Source organism: Dermacentor albipictus, chromosome 7 (assembly GCF_038994185.2).
Source record: "Dermacentor albipictus isolate Rhodes 1998 colony chromosome 7, USDA_Dalb.pri_finalv2, whole genome shotgun sequence".
Taxonomy (NCBI): domain Eukaryota; kingdom Metazoa; phylum Arthropoda; class Arachnida; order Ixodida; family Ixodidae; genus Dermacentor; species Dermacentor albipictus.
The window spans coordinates 93,279,599-93,293,028 of NC_091827.1; the positions used below are offsets into that span (position 1 = coordinate 93,279,599).

The window sequence follows — 13,430 nt, forward strand, 5'->3', positions numbered from 1 at the left end:
TAGGAATAGCCTGCTCCATTTGAGAATCCCGTATATGTTACCCAGATAGCAATATAACTGTTCATTCCGCACTTTCGGATCTAGTTTACTACTTGTCATATTAGACTTTTCCCTTTTGCTTGCGTCTCGACAGTTCATCGACATGGACACCGGCGAGAAAGTGGGACCGAGGCAATACGGCGAGCTATACTTCCGCATTCCGAGTGTCATGAAGGAGTACTACAAAAATTCCGCGCTCATGAAGCAGTTTATGGATGACGACGGATGGTGCAAATCAGGTGCGTCGAAGTTAGCAGGTCTACCGGCTTTGGTTCGAGGAAGTTCCACTTGCCGAAATTGAAGCAAAACGCTATTAATAGAGCCGAACGTTCAGTGAAGTGCTAATCTATCGGCTTTGGTTCGAGGAAGTTTGGCCAGCTGAAGTTTATGTACAATATTCCGCTCCCTACGATTATCGATATCTCATTTAGTTGCTTTATGGAAAGCACAGAAAGGTCTTGCTGTCCAGGGAGCAATTTCACACGTAGTACAGGCTTCTGAACGTGTATTTGTGGGTAATGCTTATTACGTTCCGGAAGGTACACTGCTTATCGTATCGTATATAAGCACTATGTGCTTAATGTCAAAATATTTTGCCCCCAGAAATTTTTGCGCGACGTGGCTGCTACAGACACACTTTTGTAACAAATTGCAGCCAACATGTCGAGGAAATAGGCCATATTTTATCTACTACCCTAGCACACATTGCCACTAGATGGAAAGCCGCTCTTGCTTAAAAGCGGAAAGCGAGGCTTTTGATAGTGCAGCAATATAACGCTACCAGACGCTTCGTTTCGAGTTTCTTTAATTTTTCATTTCATGGTGGTACACGACGCCACGGTATTACAACGCGCTCAAGCACGAAAGTACCTTTCAAATGTATTTTATTAGCCTACGTGACGCGGTAAGGTATGTTCGAACATACGGTTATTTCGAACGTACCTGGGAATTTTCTTGTGCCCATAAAGTGCAATATAGTGTCCATTGTGTAATTCCACATTTTGTCAACAATTATCTTGAGCAGACACTCTTAAATGAGCCAAGCGAAACATCAAAATTTTTCTGCCGTACCATGCGGATTCGGCCTACGTATGCAAAGAAATGTCCTCGGATCATAAGCGAAGCTTTTGGTATTTTTACGAAAATGTAAAACCAAATTTTAAAAAGGCGTACCACTTATTGCGAAAATGTTTGACGAATTGACTGAACTGAAATGTAACCTTGCGCAAATGTACTGCTTCTTTCTGGGATCCGTCTATTTCACTCACTCTGCGCTTTGGTCTTATCTTGCTTACTTCATTTCTTCCTCCCCACTCCACATCTCTGTCTTTCAACTGAACGGGCCCAATGCGTGTACTTACTCATTTTCACGTAGCCGATTACTTCGATATTCTATTGCCGAGTTCCTTTCCACTCGCCATAGCTGAACGCTGCTCCCACAGTGAACGCTCTCATCAAAGTGTGTTCACTTCATTCTAAACATTTCTTCACTATTCTGATGCTGAACGCTTTTCGCGCGCTCCTTCATGCACACTCGGCTACTTCTCTTGTTGACTTCACTTCTCTTCACGAGGTGCTCCTTTCTCAAAAATGTACTTCAATTTATGTAGCCGACTACTTCACTATTGTGTAGCCGACTAATTCTCGACTTTTCTGTAGCTCAACGCTCCTTCGTCACCTGTTGAATCAGATTCGCCTGTTTCTCCTACTCACTACTTCACCTATCTGAACCTAGCCATCATCGCACAATGCGTGCACTTCTTCAGCAATACGTAGCCGACTATTTCAATTCTATGTAGCTCAATGCTCCTCCCTCAGTGCTTGCATCATTTGGTACACTTTACTTCTTTGTTCGCACTGGTTTCCTTCTGCTGCTTATTCTTTGTACACTTTTTTATTGCCGCCATATCCAAATTTTGTTGCCACTGCTACACTCCCTGCATCTTGTTCTGCTTCTCCATTCGAGCACACATACTTTGAGCTCATACAAAACCATTCATGGGTCATTGGCAAAGATAAAGCAGGTACGCTGTGCATGTATTCCGAGATGCAAAATACTAATGGTTCAAGCTGTATCACCTACCCGGTGCATCTATACGTGTATATTCAGCAAGATATAGCCTGCGAATTGGGAGAAATAGAGGAAGAAAGCTTTGCGTAAAGGAAAACGAATTATTAGTGTATCTGGTAGTTTTTTCAGGCTAAGACGATGCAGTGAACTACAATAATAAAGTGTTTATGATTCCCGATTGTACTGCACGAAGGCGAATGTTGAAATGTCGCCCCTCTTCTGACAGGTCTGGAGTGCATAAATTCCACTGGGCTCCTTCAGACGAACATTTGCTTTGACCAGTATTGTGATCAAAGCGCGCCTATTCTAGTAACACATGCAGATAGAAAACAATATATTTATTTCCTTAAATAACACGACTGCAGGAGACATCATGTACTATGATGAAGACGGTCGCGTGTACTTTGTCGACCGGATGAAGGACATGATCAAGTGCCTAGATCAGCAAGTGTCGTCTCTGGAGCTGGAATGCCTGCTGCAGAGCCACCACAGTGTAGCCGATGCCGCCGTAGTTGGAGTTGCGAAGACTATGTATGGCGATGCCCCTGCTGCCTTCGTTGTCCTACGAGACCCGACAGATGCCTCGCCCGAGGTGGCAGCGATGCTAAAGGAACACGTCGAATGTAAGCCACAAAAACCAAGTTCGACATCTTTGGCTTTTTCATAAATTTTCGAAACACTTCAACAAGAATAAATTGCGTTTAAGGTGAATTATTCTACGAACAGGTGGATCTCAAGCATTGTGTCATAACCAGGCATTAGAAACTTAAATGATAAATGATGGGGTTTTACGTGCCAAAACCACTTTCTGATTATGAGGCACACCGTAGTGGAGGACTCCGGAAATTTCGACCACCTGGGGTTCTTTACCGTGCACTTAAATCTAAGTACACGGGTGTTTTCGCATTTCGCCCCCATTTAAATGCGGCCGACGTGGCCGGGATTTGATCCCGCAACCTCGTGCTCAGCAGCCCAACACCATAGCCACTTAGTCGCCTTATATCACTAAGTCAATTTCTTTTATGGATGACTCTATAGCAAGGTTGAAACACCATATGAAATGATGGCCAGTACTTGCGACGTGCGCACTTATCAGGAATCCAGACACTAACGTAACTTTCGAAGAGTTTTCGCTAAAATTCTGCGCAGCAAAATATTGTTGTTCAATGGAGTATTGATGGCATCAAATATAAAGTAAAAATAGCTATATGGTTTAATACAGACTGGATATGCTGTTCCGACTACACATAGGTCTTGATACTTCACACAGCGATGAATATTATGCCATTGTTGCGGGGAGGCCGACATGGAAAGTGTGTCAAGAGAACGGGAGACCATCCTGCCTATTTGACAAAATACCCTGTGTCGCCTATGTAGTTGTAAAATACCACACCTCACTTCCGGTGGAAGACGCAAAGTCGCAGCACTTGCTATGGTGCGATCGACCGGTAATGCTTCCGGAGGACAATACAATAACGATATGAAAATGGGTCAGTGAAAGTTTTCTAAATAGCGATTGTGCATCGCGGCAAGTCTGCAGATGTGTACGTTGACACTAGGGCTATGGTCTCGGAATTTTGAGTACATATATCAGAGAGGGCTGTCTTCAGTTCCCTAGCTGCTATATTCTGCCTAATCAAATTAGTCATCAAGCTCAGAAGCAAACCACATTTCAACAACAAGTTGAACAGGTGCACTGACAAAATGTCTCACCACCAGTGGTGCCATAAAAAGCATTTCAAAAAATAACCTTTGCAACGCTGTGTCTAAAGATCGCATTCATTGTGTCCATCAAGCTGGAACTCGTGGTATATTATGTTTCAAGTCATGCCGGCTCACATTGTAGCTCGCGGGTGAGCAGCTACAACCACTGAAGCACGAATGGACAGCTGCGTAATGAACAAAAAGAGGGCTTCCTTTCTTCATGAGTCCTAAAATTGCAGCTCACCAGGTCCGCAAATTGCGAACAGACAATGTTGGTGCGCCGACAAAGCGGCAAAAACAGCTCGAAACTCAGAGAAAAGTCCGCGCACTGTTCTCGAACGACCCACTAGGTTGCCTATTGACTGACGTCATAGGCATAGCGTATGCAGTGCACAAAGTACGTGGCAGCAGCCCGAACAACTCAGCGAATTTCCGTTAAGCACAAAGCGCAAAAAGCCGCTATTGGAATCGTGTTATACTATGGTGTGTTAGAATTGTTACAGCTACAAAACGCATGCAAAAGCGAGAAAGCGACGATCGCGACGTGGCGGTAATTTAGAGGAAGGGAAGCATCAACCGGTCTGCAGTCGAGATAAGCAAGAGACGCTTGGAGTACTGGTGGAAAAAAAGGCAGGGAAGCGATTGATACGACCAGGATCCGCTGCAGGCATATGCAGCGGTACGAGGTAGATGGATAAGTTTTGTGAAAGAGAAACAAATTAGGAATACCCATAGAAAAATGCTGGAATGCAAAGCATGCATATCACACCTGATCAACTCAAGTAAGCTATGTAACTATATGTTACTGCCGTGTTTCACAAGGGAATCCAATCAATCTGGAAGTGAACCATCTGGAGGTGAACCCTCCTAAAGGCTGGAAAGTATTGTTGCTGGCGGCAACTTGTAAAGGCAAAGGGAGAGAGCGTCAGCCTGGGGAGCGTAGCCCGCATCCTCCCATGCTGGTTTCATTGCTTCTGTATCCGATACCGCAGAATTTTCTGCACACCATATTGTGATAGAACGTCACCTGGATGGTCTTTACCACATTCTGGAGGCCCAGCGCTGGAATGAAGCCGAAATATCGATATTTCCACTGCACTGTGTGCACTTTCTATGACGCTTCTGATTCACCCGTCCTTAGGTTTTTATGTTCGAATGACATCACATGCATTCATTGGGAAACAACGGCACACTACTCTGACCAGACTCGAAGGAGCAAATCAAGCAAGATCATGGATAAGCAAGAAAAACAGGGCAGAACATCCGCCAACAAATGTAGATGGCTACATACTTTGCGAAGAAATAAAAAAAGATGTCGATGCGAATAGCGGCGAATGAAAATGGACGTAGCAAACATGCCGTTGTGACGATAACGAAGAAACTTCGCGCAATTAAATTCTCATGGTGCTTAAGCAGCTCCTGCTCTACTGAGAAGATAACTGTTACTGTTAGAATACCTTAAGTTGCTCCAGCTTTGGACGAAACGAACGCATTTCTAATTACTGAAGACATGCGCAGGGCTCGAGATTTAGGATGGGTGCTGCCCACCCGTAGAAATATAAAATATAGGCCAATATAGGAGATTCGTTAGAAAAGTCGTCAAGTGGGTGCATGTGTCCTGCGGCCGATATACTGAGCAAAAAAGTATATCTCTATGCTGGAACCTAACGACTAACATTGCTCGTACTCCTGTTTTATTCCTACAACTGTACCAGGAAAACTTCAACGTTAACATTATCTGTCCAAAATACTCTTTGCAGCGGGCATTTATTGCGTTCATGAGTCTACATTCACATCATAAATTCAGGTAATCAGCACCGCTGGTCGTGCTTCTTAGAGAATATCAATGTTGACGTCCCCAAGCAACAGAAGCTATCTTCATTCATATACTGTTGAAGTAAAAGGGTCAGTTCATCAAAACCATTTTCGGATCCTTGCATGGCAGCCTTTAAATGTCGCACAATAAGTACGTAACTTCTCTTTTAATAAATAGCACTATAACCTCTGCATGGCGAAAGTTGACATCAAACCTAGAGCATGTTAATTCATCTTTAGTAAAGATCAACACTCCTCCGCTTATTCTGTTTTCTTGACATAACACATACATTCGATAACCGTCCAAGTCATAGCAAGTGTGCTTGGTTACGTCCAAATTTACTTCTGTTTCAAACATCACGTCTGTCACCCCATTTAGAGCCAAGTAGACACATGTCAGTGTCTTCTTATGCTTCGTAAGTTCATATGCAGCATGCTAACTTCTTGGCTAAGTCTATCTGCAGCGGTTGCCTTCTGGTCGTTTTTATCGCCTTCACCAAATGACTCAAAAGAAGCCATCAAACTTATTTTTCCAAATCATTCTCCTTATCAACTTTATTCACTGCAGCACCTTACACCTTTCTTGCAAAGATTTTGCCTTTCCGCGTCCACACAAACTTTAGTTCAAGTTCTGAAGCCTTCGGCAGGCCAAAATACATTTTCTTCACATCGCGTCAAGTTTTCATTTATGAACGCCTTATCACCCCAAAGAGCCGTTCTCTTCGACAGCCACAGGCCTCGAGTGGCTTGGTCAATGAACCTGACAATGACTGGTGGAATTTTATCTTTTCCTGCTTTGATTCTGTGGACTGCTTCGAGTGGCTGTTTTTCTGGTCCCTGTATTTTGAGCGTTCGGCTAAAGTCGATGAGAATAGGGTGCAAATAACATTTTGAGCTTTCTGCTGTTCCATGTATTTCAATCTTTTTCCTCTGGAATACCACTCGGCGCTATCGACGCTCTCTTTTAGCAGTGCAATTTCACTGTCTTCAGCTTTTCCGGTGTTTCTTTCAATTTTTCTATGGCCATTTCCTAATTCCACGTCTTATCGCAAGTACATAATATTTTTTTAAGTTATCACTTCCACTGAGTTTTCAATCACCTCTGTTGTCGCACATTGTCGATCTGCTTTCTTTTCAAGGCTTTCCATGCGTCCTAAAACTGTGGCAAGCATTTGGTTCATGGTGGCAATCTCCTTGCTTAGCAACTTTGACCCATCTTAGCTTTTTCCGTCTTTAAGATTATGTTATCTCATCGCTGCTTCCAGATTCTTAACACTGGGTGCATTGTTTCAATGCCACTCAACATTTACACTCCCAGCTTGCGATTTCAATTTCTGTCCTATTACGTTAATAATGGTTTCGTTAGCAATCCGGGCACACTTCGCGGCACGATGCGAACATTCACAATGTTTCCATAAAATGCACTACGAATCCTTTTCAAGCAGTTTCGCACATGACATGCATTGTTTTCTCGACGTATTTAGCACACTAGCCACAATATCGCCACCATAGGTGTAGTTCAGAGCAGCATAGAAATAAAATCGGGTATATCTTACATTTACTTTACATGGAGGCAAGAAAAAACGGACACAGCTGTCTTTGATGCTCCACTGGAATGGAGGGTGAGACGTTACACCTTTCAATTTGTAGGCTTGAAGGGGCCCCAGTCCGTGATCCCTCACCACTCCAACTTCCGAGGCGTCATCTCCAATGGCTATTCATATATGCGCTGACCAGCTGCGCAGAATGCTGCCTCTCTTCAAGCAATTTCCACTTGATAGCAGAAAACAGCGTGCTGCAGGTGCCGAGTTGCTGGCAGGTGTGAAGACGTGCGAATGGGCCTAGAAGCAAGAAAGAATGGTTGAGCTGTGTTCTATGCTCCACCGGATTACCTTATGCTGCCACTACAGCTACGAGTCTTTACTTCGTGTAATTTACTAATATGTTTCTAGTACATTCACTGCTTAATCCTTACGGCGAAACTGTGATATACTGAGAACGAGTGTGCATTGATTTCACATTTGCGTAGGTACTCTGTAGCTGTCAGAGCTCTGCATTTGCAATGCATTTGATCCTTGCAAACGTTTTATAATTTTATGATCTCTAGAGGCATTATTTATGTCTTCTATCAGTGTTATTACATTTTCTGAAGACTTCATTATTGTTTCCCTCTATATCTTGTTTGTTCATGCTGCAACGGTCTAACTGTGCGAATCTGGGTACCTCTCAATATGTCGAACTTGAAACGTTCCGCCACGCCGGCCATAACAGCCTAGGAAAACCCTTAAACGTTTACGCTGCAGAACAGGCAGAGAGGGAGAAAGACAAGAATGAAAGGGATTGAAACTAATAGCCATCGCAGAAATATTTCTTGCAGCATTTCTGACATTTTCTTGTAATAAACAGAACGGATCTACACACAAAATATTTCGGAAAGGGGTATCATAATTATGTATAGATTTATTCGCGAACATTTCTACTTTTTACAGAACGCTCATGTTTTATGCCTTTTTCAGATCACTGTTTCTGTCATTGTGCTACACAGAGGCACTTTTGCTACTTTCCTACTGCCATCAGTGAAAATTATAATCACAAACTAAAGCGCAATAACTTCAACTTGCCGTGATATCCATAATATTCTTTTTACCGTTAATGCTAAGCATGCATCTCGAAAATGGCAGCCTATATAGCTTCCCTTCTCTTGCGGATGATTTCATGCTACGACCAGCCTTAAGATCCAAGACGTTATGTCACACTATACAACGTAAAAACATATTGACATGACCGTCTGTTTTTGTTCACTTTTTGCAGGCAAAACTGAAAAGTTTAAGCATCTCTACGGTGGAGTTGTGTTTATGGACCTCTTGCCCAGGAATGCCAACGGCAAAGTCATCAAACGCGATTTGAAGCTCTTATATGAGAAGTCAAAGGTGTACTAAGGCTCCTGATTGTCATTATCTGATATAGGAAGAAAAACCGCAATTCAACTATAATTGTTATCCTTATGTTCTGCGTTTTATAAGATACTGCCAAACACGGAAGTTAAACACATGGACATGCATTTAATAAACCTGTGCTAATTTGGCTTACACTATCCCGTTTATGATTGCTGCTACTGGTTGTAATCTGTTGGCCACAGGGATATGAGGGCTCGAAAAAAAGAACAGAGAATAAAGAAAATCAATTTTTGTTTGTGTCTTAGGAGGGGAGGAGGTATAAAAAAGCAAATGGTTGAAATTCACTAATAAAATGCAGTACATTCAGCCGAATCATGAGAAACTTGAGTCGGTTGTAGCTTCTAAGCGGAGCATTCATGTCATACATGTTGTAAAGGATACGAGAGGTGCAAGAAGAAAGAAGACGAAGATAACGAGGAGTTTGAGAGACCGGGCACGCTACGATGATCGATCACGCTACGATCATCGTCCATCTCTTGTAAATAAAATCATTTCTTCGCAACTCTTCGTAGCAATTGTGGTGGAAGGTGCGGGGTAATCGACACCCAAAGACAGAGGCTGAACCACAAGTTCTTCGACGCAGCCGTCGCTTTGCTGGACTCCCACCGAATCCACCGGAGTTGAATGTCCCACGACTCAGACGAACAACGGCCCATTCCAACTGCTGCACCGACAAGTTCTGTTCAACAACTAAGATATTCGCGACCCCTCGCCGGAAAGTCGGACGAACACGTCGAGGAATGGCTCATCCATTATCACCGGGCCAGTGCCGCTAACAAGTGGAAAAGCGCTTCTCAGCTTTCGAACGTCGGGTTTTTTCTAACGGATACTGCGTTGGTGTGTTTCGGCAATCACGAGGAAACATTTACAACATGGGGAAGATTTCTTTCGGAAATCAAAGAGTGATTCGGCGACTCCGCGACGAAAAAGAAAAGGGCAGAACAGACGCTACTGCGACGTGCGCAAGGGCCAGGCGAAACCTGCACGACCTACATTGAGGCAGTAATAAAACTGTAGGATGGTGGACTGTGGAATGTCTGAGGAAGACAAAGTCGGGCACATCCTAAAAGGAATTACCGAATATGTTTACAATTTCTTCATCGCAAAAGACAACCTGGCTTCCGTCGCTGACATCATTCGGCACTGTCGCACTTTCGAGCAATTGAAGACGAGGCGCATCACGCCGAAGTTTGGCAGGCTAGCCAATGTGACGACAGTTTCAAGCTTGGACAACAACCAGGCCGTTGATCTTGTATCAACGATCCGACAAATAGTTCGCGAAGAGCTCAGCTTGCACGCGCAAGTGACACATCCATGGAACTCATAGCTTCCGCGTACCACCAGATTTCGAGCCAAACGTGGCATCGTTCTTCCCCTATATCCTGGGGCGAGGGACACTGAGATTTATGAACTCACGCAGCCACGACAGCCATGACAGCAGCCACGTCTCTACGAGATAAGCCCTACTTATGACGCTCGGCCACAGTGAGAGCAGCCGTGTTTTTACCCCCGAGGCCCTGTGACATCTCTCAGGCCGCGACAAGAACAGCACCGACCCCGCCACGACGACGTGACTTATGAACGATATAACGGATTTTAGCCAGCAGCAGAGACATGTGATCCACATGACAACAAACTTTCTCGCCACCCGCAGCAACCTAGCATTCATTTGGAGGGAACTGCTGTGAACCGCGACCCTTCCGTGTGCTACAACTGCGGTTCCACACGCCATATAGCTCGGTGTTGTCGCCAAGACCGTCAGTCAGTTTCTTTCTTATTCTCAGCCGAAGCATAAAGGCTGAAATCAAGTGTACTGACCTCGTGCACCTGTTTGACCAGCGCCGTGATTTTAGACAATTTCACGTTGCACGCTGTGCTAGAATTGTTCTTTTTTTTCATATGCCGTGGTCTCCAGACTTTTGCACTCGACTGTACCTTAGCGTTGAACGTAAACGACTAGATACCGTAGACGTTTGTATATGAACTATAGAACTCAAAATAATCGACGAAATAACTTTATAGCTGAATCAGGACGTTTGCATGAGATTTTGGATGAAAAAATGTACTCGCCATGCGGCGCCGCAAAAGTGGATGTCCAGCGAAGCTCTTTAAAACTACCACTACAAGTGCTGATGAGTGGGCGTAATGCTTTATTGCTTTGTAGTAATGGTTGTAATGATAATTCAAAGTAATGGTGGTAATAGAAGTAATGGTAATTTTGGCAGAGCATTGAAATCGAACGCGCATTGAACGCAGAGCACTGAAATCACTTTCTAGGCAGGTTCATTTAGTATGTCATCGAAATTGCTGATGATATTACCCAGCTTACTTTTCCGTGCATTCATCTTGGCTTGTTATTTGCCAAGTTTCCCTCACTGTTACCATATTGCATTCATTTTTACCTCTTCCTCAATCTTTCTGACGTTATAATTTCGAATATCCCCTTTTCCTCTTTGTTAATTAGTTTTGAGAGTTCCGCGAATTTTATTTGATTCCTTGACCTGGGCACTTCCATTCATTGTTGTTTCTTTATGAGGTCCTTCGTTACTTCGGAGAGGTGTCAGGCGCCACTGCAAGCCTGGATATGTAGTGTACTTGAGGAGGAATCGAACTTAAGACCTTCAGATTAGAAGGCTGAGGCTACAAAACAAAAGAAAAAACAGAAACAACTTGGATTTGGGCTTTTGACTGTAGCCAGTAAGCCTCCGAAATAGTTCGTTCGTTTGACCCTACATGTGGCGACGCCACGAAACTGCGCTGAAGTACAGCCTAGGGCAACGCACATGCCTCAAAAACCATGAGTCATTTGACTTTGTGACGGTGGTTGACCAGCAAAGCTATTTAGCACACGACGCGGAGGGGACAGATAATTTTCAACAAAGGTACGAACTCATTTATTTTCTTGATGGGTGGTCATCGTGACGAAAGGTATGCACACTCATTTATTGTCTTCATCGGTGGTCATTATTTCACTCGCAACGGCAATCACATTCTCAAATAATGTCAAATCACTTCACGCACGCCGCTGGGTGGTTGGTTGGGCCGAATCGTTGTGGCATCGCAAGGGATATGTCTGCAACACGGAACGCGTAAACAGCTCCCTTTTATGCGTCGCATATTGCAGTCACTCAGTTCAGCCCTTGGGCGCGGCCGGGCAGCCACCATTGAGGGTATGAGCCATTGTTCATTGCTGCGCGCCTCATATGTGGGTCTATTCTCTTTTAAGTTTGCTATGTTTGTTATTAAGTTGCTTCTATTTTTATGCGTTGCATATTGCAATCACTCAGTTCAGCCCTTGGGCGTGGCCGGGCAGCCACCATGACCTTTAGCGCAACCACGTGGCGTGACGTCACGACAGCCGGAGGAAAGGCTGGGCCCCAACTCGCGCAATATCCAACGCATTCTTGGCTTAACCAAGCTAAGCCTGGCCATCTTTTGACGCCGATACATCCACTTTAAAATCACTAGCAACGACAACATTGGTAGTGTAATCGCAGCTAATTTAAGCAAAGTGAGTAGCGATCAAACTTACGGGACTATGATACATTGTATTTTTTGTTGCTTACGGGGGTATGATCCATTGTTCACGGGAGTATAAACCATTGATGATGACAGTTTTCGACCTGTTGTTTTGTATGTTCTGTGCGTGATTAGAAAAAATTTAAGGACTGTTCGCGTCACATTGCGTCACTTATAGCCTCTGCATTACGGGACTATGAGCCATGTCATTTTTTTCTTGCTTACAGGAACAAGCATGCTTAAGGGGGTATGAGTCATTCCTGATGATAGTTTCTGTTCAAGGAAAACAAAAATGCACGTAACCCGAGCCAGATACAGCTTCGCTGTAAAACTAACTCCAGTTGTACGCGACAAAGAAGGACAGTGTTGCTTATTTGGCTAGGAGGCGAGCACTAATCTCCTGCTCTGGCCGTGCCATGCCTGCTCTGGCCATGCCGAACAAATTTATAAATGCTTATGACACCGTCGTTTTGAACCGCGCTTAGTCGGTCGACTGTGAAAACGACCAGACAAATGGTACAATTTCAACAAGCTGGCTATCGGAAGCAGAAAAGCGCCCTGAACCGGACCCTAAGGCGAACACCAACATGACTTAACTTTCAGTCTTAATGCTGGTTGGACAAAGAATATTCTCAAGCGCTTGGTGCCGTCATAGCTAGAGATAGCTAGAGAAGTCCCTCCGAGCGGCCGCTGCTTGTTCGGTGAGATATTCTTTTCTGTTTTCTTCCAAGAATCAGTGCTGTGTTGAGACCTCACTGTTGTCCAGGGAGAACACACATCCCGTGGGATTCCTGTGTGCTAAAAATCACGCACAATATCGTGTGGTTTTGCTGCGCTCCGCAGCGCATCTACGCCCGCCACGACGGTGGGCAGCAAAGAACACCGGCACGAGCCATATGTCCGATAGCGCGTTCCTAGGCGCATGAGTGCCGCAGAATCGGCGCCGTATTCCGAAGTGCCTCAAAACGCGCCCAATGTCATCAAGCCGGCGACGCTAGTTTCAACGCTGCCCTACCTTCAAGCGCACCTTCAGTGAATATGGCTGAGACAGGCGAAAGTGAAGCCAAGAAACCACGGGTTGACGACGACAAGACATCTACCTATGAGCTAAGTGATTATGAAGACATAGACTGCGATGAAACGCCGTTCTCCTTGGTAACATATAAAAAGAAGCGGCCTGAAGGGATTGCAGTTGTTTTTCGACCCTCACAGGAAGGACGCAACTTCTGGCAAGTGAATCCAAACCACGCTGCGTCGGAAATTGTCGCCGCGGTAAAGGAAAAAGTACAGTCATTCCGCGTGAATAGAGATGGAAGTTTTTCTGT

At 44.5% G+C, this 13,430-nt stretch overlaps 1 protein-coding gene across 4 annotated transcripts in view; it reads left to right on the forward strand.

The window, feature by feature from the left end:
• The window catches only part of LOC139048086 (probable 4-coumarate--CoA ligase 2), a 102,345-nt gene extending 93,622 nt beyond the window's left edge, over nucleotides 1-8,723 (forward strand). For 3 of the 4 annotated variants that reach the window (XM_070522514.1, XM_070522513.1, XM_070522512.1), the window contains 3 exons: nucleotides 134-278; nucleotides 2,476-2,733; nucleotides 8,441-8,723. In XM_070522514.1, coding sequence (XP_070378615.1) covers nucleotides 134-278; nucleotides 2,476-2,733; nucleotides 8,441-8,568 — 531 coding nt within the window. In that variant the 3' untranslated portion in view covers nucleotides 8,569-8,723. The remainder of the gene's footprint in view (nucleotides 1-133; nucleotides 279-2,475; nucleotides 2,734-8,440) is intronic. The other variant, XM_070522515.1, reaches the window with a different exon arrangement.
• Nucleotides 8,724-13,430: the final 4,707 nt, after the last annotated feature.